The 10,900-nt window shown below is 41.8% G+C and overlaps 1 protein-coding gene across 1 annotated transcript in view; it reads right to left on the bottom strand.

Moving 5' to 3' along the window:
* Nucleotides 1-10,648, bottom strand: part of ttc27 (tetratricopeptide repeat domain 27) — a 66,309-nt gene extending 55,661 nt beyond the window's left edge. The window contains exons 1-2 of the mRNA XM_035172733.2: nucleotides 10,328-10,648; nucleotides 3,242-3,428 (exon numbers count right to left, since the gene is read on the bottom strand). Coding sequence (XP_035028624.1) covers nucleotides 3,242-3,428; nucleotides 10,328-10,421 — 281 coding nt within the window. The 5' untranslated portion in view covers nucleotides 10,422-10,648. The remainder of the gene's footprint in view (nucleotides 1-3,241; nucleotides 3,429-10,327) is intronic.
* Between the last annotated feature and the right edge of the window lie 252 nt (nucleotides 10,649-10,900).

Here is a 10,900-nt window from a genome sequence, read left to right on the forward strand (position 1 = left end):
GCAGGAGGGACAAGAAACACACTGGACTTAGTGGACAGAAACACAGGAGAGAAGAGATTAGGATATTTTCAGGTTTTCTGAATTGACAAAAAACATTTGCTCAAAGAAGTTTCTAGAAAGACACTGTCTCTCTTCTAGCTGCAAGTCGGCTTTTCTGTGAGGTTGAGAAAATAAAGCAAGGGGATGGAAAAGAGGAAAAGGTGGTATGATGAAAGAAAAGAAGGCGCAATAAGAACTGCATTCGACAACAGTCATTCGCAGACAGACCTTGCCGCAGAGCAAGAAGGGAGGTTTTAAGCTTCCCTTATTAAAAATTAATAATTCATGACAGAAGCAATGGAGTCAGTGAAAAGAGGAAGAGAACACTCGAGAACAACTCTGTGCTACGCTCAAAATACTCCAACACACCTCAGCAGAGCAATTTGGAGATTTTAATGAGTGGGCTCACCTCAGTAACTCAACCAATTATATGTTCATATTTACCTTCATATCCCCGCTATTAACAGAACTTAAGTGAAATCACAATAAGTTATTTTTGTAGCATAAATAATGTCAGAGACTTTAATTCAGTTTTTACAATCAAAGATGTTTGAAAAGATGCAGAAACTCACTTGCTGCTCTTTTACACAAACGATTCCCAATCAAAGTGATCCGAGTGAGTTTGGCATTCTTTATGACAATAACCTAAATTCAAAGACTTGATCAAGAGGGTGTCAATGACTGTATATAAGAATAGATGACATGATAGCTCCCAAAAATGAAGCCTTATACATCTGGTTCAGATGGGTTAGCTGATGGGAGATGGACCAAAGTACAAAAGTAAAAGTTTCCTGTGGATAATTTCTGCCATTTAATCCAGTTCTTACCATGCTAGTACATCTTTATTTACCCTAATAACTTGTGATTTGTGTTGGTTTTTATTACGAAAGTGTAAAGTGAGTGCAGGACAGCGGGGGAGGGAGAACACTCTGACAGGATACTCTGTCACAGTAAAAGGGGACCAGACCTATAACACGCCTCTGCCCTGATCCTGAAGTGATGGTGGTAATAATTTTGCAGCGGCAATGAACATTGAGGAAACCTTGTGATTTAGAATGAGTCAACTCAGTTTCCTCTAGTGTGGCTGTCTACGTGCTCCCGTCTGGTTCCAACACTCTACTCATCTCTTTAAGCTCCTTCTCATGCTTTAATTGATCGGTTTGGCTGCTCCCTTTTTACTACGCAACATGCATGAAGGCAGCGGCTGATACAGCGATTTTGTTTTGCTTTTCATTATAATTAGGCAGTTGATTTATGACGGTATTGAAAATTCTATGTTTTGCTGCCGGTAAAGCGCCCACCCCATTAGTGGGAACTCAATTCAGTGGGTACACCACATGATCACAACTGAGCAGAACCAGGCTCTAAATCACGCCACCAGTGCAAGATGGCAGCACCTGTGTAGGATTATTTGGCTTCATTTTTGTACAGGAAATGGCGATGCATCGGCCACCGAGCTGTATCCAGGCTGGAGAGAATGACATATTTGACCCCGTGATTATATTGTAGAAGACAGTAAGCAGACTTTAAGGAGATTCCATAGTCCTTTGAAACTAGATATTCAATTATGTGATGCCCCGGCTGGTTTTTATTGTGACAAAGACAGGGAGGCTCTACCTCCCTCAGTGTTACTCTGCTGTGTTACCTTATGTTACCTTGTACACAGATGGAAAGTTCAAAGTGGAAAAAAGCTTTACAACCTTAACAGATGTGACAAAATTCTTATATATTAGGCTAATCCATCTTTAAAAATATTTAGGGATGCACGATATATAATCGTTCCGATAATGGGAATTATATAATATTATTTATTTATCGGAATTCGAAATTATAACTGATAAAACGACTGATAAACACAGCACTCATCCATGCCTGTCCATACCAGCGTGATGTGTTTACGTCGGAACTGAACTGCGGGGACGCGTAATCGGAGCCACGCTATTTTAATACATTGACATGTCAAAATACTTTATATTCTTTTGAAGGAGAAATGTTCCTCCTCCACCTAAAGTTGTTTGCAGTTTTCTGATGTACTTCACTAAAAAATAAACAAACTCAGAACAAAACTGAGTCAGAAAGGTTTTTGTTGAGTTAACATGGAATATTAATTCATCCATATTTACTTACTATATTTTGCCATTTTACCCTCACGTGTGCATAAACTACAGGCTATGAACTTCTTTTTAAGAAACGTGAAATTATTATCGGCCATGTGAAGTATGTAATTATCGGTTATTTATCGGTATCGGCCGGAAAAATCCGTATCGTGCATCCCTTAAAATATTATAGTGATAACCTCCATCAAGGCTAATGCCTTATTTCACAGTATTAAAGAAGGTTTGAAAATATTCCTGGATCCACCTTCTTATTCAGATCTTCTTGAAAATGTGATGGTTACTTCCTCCGGTCATGGCCCACCCCTCCTCAAAGTTTCTAGAGTACTTTTTGCATTATCCTGCTAACTAACAAACAGACACACAGACCCTGATGAAAACACAACATCCTTGGCAGAAATAAGAGAAATGATGATCGTGATCACTAAATTGTCCCATTACCACCCAAAGGCCTGCATCTGACTCCTGCTTTGCAGGATTCATTTAAAAGTGGATAATAGCGTTTGTTAAGGTACAGCATTACACTGTTACAAGATATTTGACAGCAGTTCCAACTTCATCAGCTGCAACAGCTGATCAAAACCCTTTTTGAAACTTGCAAATATATTTGATGTAGGGGAGGGAGATATATCGAATATACTCCATGTATCGCGGCTTGTACCACGTGCGATGTATAAAATGACTATATCGCGACCATCAAGTATAAATTGTCTCCTGCCCCTCTCACAGCAGGCAGCTCACTCCCCCGCCCATCCAGAACACTCTCCTGTGCGCATGAGTGTTTGTGTATCAGGAGAGGAAGGAAGAGACTCAGAGAGCATGAGTTTACGACAGTTTGTTCATATTCTTTGTGAATGCTGAACCGAACCAATCAGGTTACAAATGATGAACGTGAACACACACACACACACACACACACACACACACACACACACACACACACACACACACACACACACACACACACACACACACACACACACACACACACACACACACACACACACACACACACACACACACACACACACACTTTTAGGCCATATCGCCACAGCCCTAATTTGATGACTGATGTCCTGCTTTATTACCTGTTAGTCTGGTCATCATCATTGGTGCCACCAGTCAGGTACAGAAGGACCCGTCTCTCCAGGTAGGCTGCAATGTCCTCCCCTTCGTTGCAATTGCCATCCCTGCCAAGCAAATCCAGCACCTGGGGGCTCAGCAGAACCGCCTCGAAGTCTCCCTCCATCAAGGACTCCAGCAGAGAGCCTGCATCTGGAACAGTAAGTTGGGTAGCATTAGCTTACACTACAGTGGTGACTCATTTAGTTTAGTTCCTGTGACCACATTGGAACAATGTCATTAAACATCAGGGCAATTTCTTTTTGCACAATCACCTAAAAATTTAACAGACTCAGGCTGACAGCATTTTAATAAAACCCCTTTGCATATAAATGGATTTAACTAAATAGACCCAAGTGCCAAGCCATTGTTATCTTGGTCCTGTGTTTTATTTCTACATGTTTAGAACTGTCTTTTATGCCACAACCAATATTCCTCCTCAGGCTGCAGAGTTGTTACACAAGCAGCTGGTCAGCATCTACCAGACTAAATCATACCAGAACAGCTTTAATTGGCTTAACATGAGAAAAGAGCTTTTTTATTATTTTAGAATTGGCCCAGTTCAATGTACATGAACAATGATCTGACAAATATAAATATATATATATATATAAATATTGTTAAAATATTATTGCATTATACTTTCTTTGATTTGTTGCTGACAACACAGGGACATGCGAAACCCCAAAATATATTGCACTGAATCATAACGCACGTTAGACATAAGGACCTTTGCTGGAGGAATATTTCTCTATCTGGACCTGTCTGAATCTAATTTGAACCCCCTGCTCGAGGTGATCCAGACAGGCTGCAGCCGTGGCTGCTCAACATGGGAAGACAGAATTGGACTCCTAGCAAGACAACACCGAGTTATCATTTCAGCATGGACTCCAGGTACCTGCTTCTGTTTCTATACATTAGACAGAATCGAGCAGGTATCAGAATCAAGAAAGGATTGATTAAATATTGCCTTTAATACAAATATACACATTCAATTACATGATGTATTACTAAATACTTGATTTAGGTGAAAACATGTAATGTTCCCCTGATGCAAAAGGCCAATGTCTTGATAATGCACTGTTCAATTCAAAACCACATTTAAATATAGAGTTGAATATTAACAGAGCTATAACACACAATTTACACAACATTTTATGAATAACAACCAGCTCGACAATAATGTCATATTTTTATGCAACTTTTTTATTATTGTTATGGATGGACGTGTCCTGAAAGACATTTACCATGTGCCGTCTATAAGGGCTAAGAAGAAAAATTATATCAATGGGTTCTTATAAAAATGATTGTTACTCATCCTTTTTCAGTGTGTTTTAGTCAGACAAAACCCCTTGTGAATTTGTAACCTTTAATATTAATATTTTCATGAATGCAATATTTGACTAAAATTGATAAATGTTGCTTGTGTAATTAGTCATGTTTGAATGGATATACTTTAGAGTCGAAGCACATTCTCATATGTACCGAATTCTTCCAACCATTATGCTTTCAGGGTTGCATGGGGGAGACAGCAAGCAGTGGGGTTGACCCTGGACTGTGCGCTGCACCAACGGTGTCAAACCTAACGGAGCACGCTGCCAGCTCATCCAGCTCCACAGACATTTACTAAGTTTTCAAATTCGGTTGTTTTTACCTAGGTTGAGTTTACAGGTGTGTCCGATCACATTGTGTGTGTGTGTGTGTGTGTGTGTGTGTGTGTGTGTTGTGTGTGTGTGTGTGTGTGTGTGTGTGTGTGTGTGTGTGTGTGTGTGTGTGTGTGTGTGTGTGGTTGATGAAGCTCTGCTCTGAAGAAAGATTTAACTTATTAAGAAAAGTCAGCAGAGTCAGTGTGTGCGCTGTTACTTTCCTCTCAGGTTCTGGGTTTATAAATAAGCTACACAATTCTTTTATATAATCAACTGCTCATAGTGATGAATCTGACTTGAGATAAACGTGATCACTAGAAGTTTCCACACAAGAATTTAGCCGGAGGAGGTGGAGGAGATCTGAGTGAGCACTCATTCAGCTGTGGATGCCAATTTATTTTTGGAATGTTCATGCGGGTGCAGGTCTATAAATTTGAGGAAATGATTCCTTCAGGTTGGTGATGGGTGGATGAGTCAAGCATACGTGCCGATTAAGATGACGTCAGAGCTGATCTGTGCATCTCCACTGTGCCCATGTAGAGTCCATAGCATCAATAGGGTCTCAGCATGCACACACCAAGGCAGAGTTCGGGCCCACTCAGTCAAACCTTCAGATTAGTCACATGATCCCTTAAATGTACCCTCGGCTTTAATAAGTAATGGCTGTGCAAATGGTGTTGTAAAGGAGCTGTGGAGATATTCATCACACTGCTGATCTAATGAAACCCAGGGGCGGCCATAATAGCACAGAGAGGAGGGAGTGGACAAGGAGAAGAGGAAGGCTCGGGCTTTATGAGGGAGAAAATCTAAACCTGAGCTATGGCCACATGTCTAATGGCCTTTCAGCTACCCTTCAGGCCTGCACATGAAATGGAAGCAATTATGAAAAGCAAGGCAGAGGCCCTCAAATTAGTCCATAATTCATAAAGGTTCAGCCAATGAGCTGCAGTTAATAAGGCAATGTTGGATAGAATTCGCAAAAGCGGACCGGGCGACGCAGCAACAGGGATCAAGATGAAGGATCAGGTGCATCCCAGACAGGCAACTTCTTCACTGTGTGCAGACGAGAACTCAAGTGCACAAGTTGCACTCTGGTGGACTGTGCTCCTCCTGAATAGGTGCGGTGTTTCACACAGCATTACACCTGAATCTGTTTCATTAGTCTGGCTTTAATTCTTAGTTTTATTGCCCAGTGATCATCTGCGTGACATTTTAGAGGCTTTTCCTCTGTACACAGAAATGCAGTTCTGGGAAGAAGCAAAAGGTTACCAGCTTGGTTTAGGCGAAATGACTGCAGTGATTCATGATTCACTTGTTGCCAGGGAATTGAGAAACCGACAAAGTTTATTTAACTTAAAACACCTTGACATACCTCTGCAGCATGGTGGATCAGCAGTTAGCAGTGTCACAGATGGTGCACAGATGATTAAATACGGGAACTAATCAATTGAGTATTCCAGTTGTGTTTCACAGATGAAGCAGCCGACAGCCAATTCTTTGAAAAGAGAAACTGAGGAACGAGAGGAGGCAGGTGGAGGAGAGGGAGAGACTGCAGTAAGAGTACAGGTGCAGGCAGGGAGACTGACCAGAAGAAAACAGTATCACTTCCAACAGCAATGAGTAAATGTCGTACCTGTGGGGGCAGTGTGTGTTTTAACCCGAAACACTGAACCCCAAAGGATGACATGGCCTGAGCCCAGGTAATAAGAGGGATCTGAACCAAATCATGTTTTGGTGTCCAGTGGAAAAATGAGTCTAGAGCCCTGAGAATAAAATGTGCAACCTTACACAAACACACACTAGGGCTGCACCTATCGATTCATTATTTATCGATTCATATAACGATCATTTTTTGTGAGTAATCGGTTAATCTAACGATTCATTTTACGATTAATCTAACAATTTTTTATTACCAGATGAATATAATAATGAATTTATCTAAAATTAAATTAAAAAAAACTTGTGTCAATGAAAAATCATTTTCTCTTAAATACAAACAGATATGACAAAAAACTAAGTATGCACTGCAAAGCATTATTCCACAACAAAAAATAGACTGAACTGCTAATCGGACTTTTACAGTCCCATATCTCTCCAAAATAAAAGTTGTGCAAGAGCTTGTTCCATTCAAGTAAAAGGAATATATCAATCTACATTAAGCTGTTCAATAAAATAAATGAAAAACCAAAGTAAAATTCCACTAACTTTCTGGAGGAATATCAACACTGTGTAAATTCAAGTTTAGCAAATTCTTTTATTTTTATGCAATTTGAGTAACACTGAAACTTTCAACTTAAGTTACACTGAACCTTTTTAACAGGAATAATTCATCTCTCTAATAATAAAATAAATGTTCTTTTCTCGTTTAAAAAAAATAAGGTTTGCTTTTTAAAAACAAAATATAAAGCTTTTGAAAAAGGTATCTTGAAATAAAGTGCTTAATTTTTCTTAACTACATTACACATATAAACAATCAACAAATATTAACAACTAAACAGGTTTAACTTTTCTCTTTGTTCCCACTTTCTCTTGTTCAGTGAGAGAAGTGAACTCTACCGTGCGCTGCCAGGATTTACTGCCAGGTTAAGATAAGACTACCGTGAATGTGAGTTGTGTTTAAATGAGTACACATTGAAGTGACTGTACCAGTTTCTTAAATTAAATACAAGTATTGCCATAATTGTCTTCATCAACAACGAAGAAAACATTTGACAGTGTTTGCTATGCACGACGTTGGTCTATGAAAGACAAGAACCCCATTTCCACCCAATATTATCAGAGTATTACAGGGGACTGGGATATAGGGGACAACTAACAAGCATTCACATCATCTTTGCTCTAAATATAACAGCAGATCAAAATATGCAAAGTAGATAGGAAAAGCAGGTGGACTGGGCGTCGTCAGGGTGAGCAACCTGGACTAATCTTGAGGGTAAGAACAAGTCAAAGGTCACATGATGAAGACAAATCAGAATTATCTTTTCTTTTGTAGCTTTGCAAACAAGGCTCCCCTTAAACAACGTCTGTAAAATCTCCATCCAGATTAGCGCTTTAGCTCCATATCCAAAATAATCCCAATCCATATTTAACACACAGAAGTACGCGGATCGTAAACATGCTCGCAGGAATATAAAATACACAATTTAACTGCATTACAGCTGCAGGCAAAGACAACATGGGCATCCACCACTAGTATTCAAGGCTGATGCCCTTTGTCGTCTCCTTCAGAGAATCACATCCTCCTTCAGGGGTCCCAATTGGACTCAGAGAAAGTCCGGAGGGATCTCCGGAGTTCAGTGCATGAAGTCTGAAGAAAGTCCAGCCGATGGGTTCCGGAGCTTCTCCAGAGTTTGCCTTTCACACGGTAACAACACAGTCCAGACACATTGACAACAACAAAGAAATCTCCAGAGTGTTCAGGTGAGGTGTGGTGCAGCAGGCAGAGGCAGGATGTTATGCGTCAATACCACTGTGGAGATCGCAGGTTTTTGTTTGTGTCACATCAACACCGGTGTCAGCCATTATCGCCAAAAGCTCTCTCGACATTTTCATTGGTGTGTGGCTACTCTTTCTCATCCCGAGATATTTGTTTTCTTTTTTTCATATTTACTTCCATCTATATTTTAAAAAATCGTCATTAACAGGCGCACTCTCTTGCAGTGCTTTCTAACATGGGCTAATTCAGACATTCCCTGGAGTTTGTATGCTGCGTTTCATTACACCTCGGAGCTCGGCCCTCGGAATGACGTCACACCGAAATAACCAGAGCTGATAGCATTCCAGTTGCACAGGAACAATGATTACATTAGCCAGCTAGCCATTGTTAGCAAAAACAGCTCATAATATCGCATAATGCGGCATTGCACGCATAATAACACTGTAATAAAACACCCACAGACGTTATTGGAGAGTACTATGTGTACGACACATTTAATGACAGAAGTGCTAATAAACAGTAAAAATCACAGCTTTCACTACTGTTGACATACAAGAGGGCCATCTGATCTTCCGAGTTGAAATTCAGACTTGAGGGGGGGGGGGCGTTCCAGTTGCAACTTCCGACTCTGAGGTCGCAAATTCCGAGCTCCGAGGTTTAAAAGGTCCAGTGTGTAAGATTAAGGTGAAAGGGATCTATTGGCAGAAATTGAATATAAAATAATCCTAGTGATGTTTTCACTAGTGTTTCATCTAAATTGTACAAATTATTGAATTGTTGTTTTCTTTACCCTAGAATGGGGCCTTAATATTTAAATGGTTTATATTTACATCTGGAGCAGGTCCTCTCTACGGAGGCCGCCATGTTTTTTACAGTGTCCCAGACTGGACACACTAAACACCTTTGGAGATTTTATGACAACTGAAGGCTACCACAGGTTCTCTTTCATGTTGGAAGGGGAGGATGACGTGAGGGGCATTCAGCTGCAACATGCACCTTTACCAATAGATGTCACTAGATTCTACACACCGAACCTTTAATGGAAAGCAGCAGTACTACTGAGCTGGCTGAAGAAACACCGGAGATAGTCCTGAGACTCTCACCCTGACATTTGCGTCCTCACATACGGCCCCTGCAGGAGAATCTCCTGACTTGAGGGGGTGCATGTGCATGTCTGAAAGCAGCTGCAGTGTTTCCTCCATCTCTCCGCTGACACACATTAATGACATGCTTATCCACTGCTAACACAGGGGAAACACCATGTCATGTCACCCTCCACACGGACTTCTCTCAGTACATGTTAAATGTTGTGGTGTTTGTGTTTCTCTGAACAAACAACACAACTGCTGCTCAGCACGAGGGTGAACAACAAACTGCCACAGTCATGACTTCAGCTCCATACAGCTCGGTCTGGGTTTCAGCTGCCTCTCCACCTCTGGGCTCGTTGACCAGGGAATCAGAGCCGCTCACAACACTCTCTACGAAGCACCGCTTCACAGGAGGTCTTCTGCCGGAGTTCTAACGGAGCGTGGCAGGACGCTGACACGCGGCGCGAGCAGCGGGTTTACAGATGGGTGAAGGGAGAGGAGGAGTTTGAATTGTGGCTCTGGTGAAACTGGGATCTCACTTTTCTCTATCGGTGACACATTAATCGTTGTCGTTCCGTCGCAGCGTATGAAAGTCAGTCCGCCGAGCAGCGACTTCTAACACAGTATACCCCCCAGTCCGAATGGAATAGAGACAGTGGCAGGAATAAAGACAGTGGCTGGAATAGAGACAGTGGCAGGAAGTGAAGACAGTGGCAGGAATAGAGACAGTGGCAGGAATAGAGACAGTGGCTGGAATAGAGACAGTGGCAGGAATAAAGACAGTGGCTGGAATAGAGACAGTGGCTGGAATAAAGACAGTGGCAGGAATAGAGACAGTGGCAGGAATAGAGACAGTGGCTGGAATAGAGACCGGCTCCTCACCTGCAGTCCCGTAAACTCTCTGTTTCCATCCCGATGTCTCCTCGCTGGCTGTCAGAAAGCCCCGGAGGACGGGGATCTCCACGTCCAGCGGCATCACCGACGATCAGCACCGACGATCAGCACCGACTCCTGCTCACGTCCAGTCCGCGCTGCTGCTGCCTTCTGTCGGGACGCTTCCGGATCCTCGCTGTGTCGCTGGGACAAGTCGGCGTTTCTCGGTGTCAGACAAAATGTTTATTTCCACCCATGTGGCGCAAGTGGCATCAGCGAGCAGCCATGACAGATGCGCAATGCATTGTGGGAAGATTGATCACGGCTCGCACGGGGCTGCAGCGCAGATCTCCGGCTGTAGATCAGACTGTGTGGAGAGTTCACACTGCTGCCTTCTCATTAGCATTACATCACATGTATATGTTCGTGGTGAACATTATTCACGACAAAGCACAGATCCATTCAACACTTAAAGTGTTAGTGACTATCACCGATTCATAAAATGGGCTTTACTGTATATTACTACATATTCACTATTAATATAACTGAAATAGCCTTTTTGATAGTAATAAACATGCACAT

Source organism: Hippoglossus stenolepis, chromosome 12 (genome assembly GCF_022539355.2).
Source record: "Hippoglossus stenolepis isolate QCI-W04-F060 chromosome 12, HSTE1.2, whole genome shotgun sequence".
NCBI lineage: Eukaryota > Metazoa > Chordata > Actinopteri > Pleuronectiformes > Pleuronectidae > Hippoglossus > Hippoglossus stenolepis.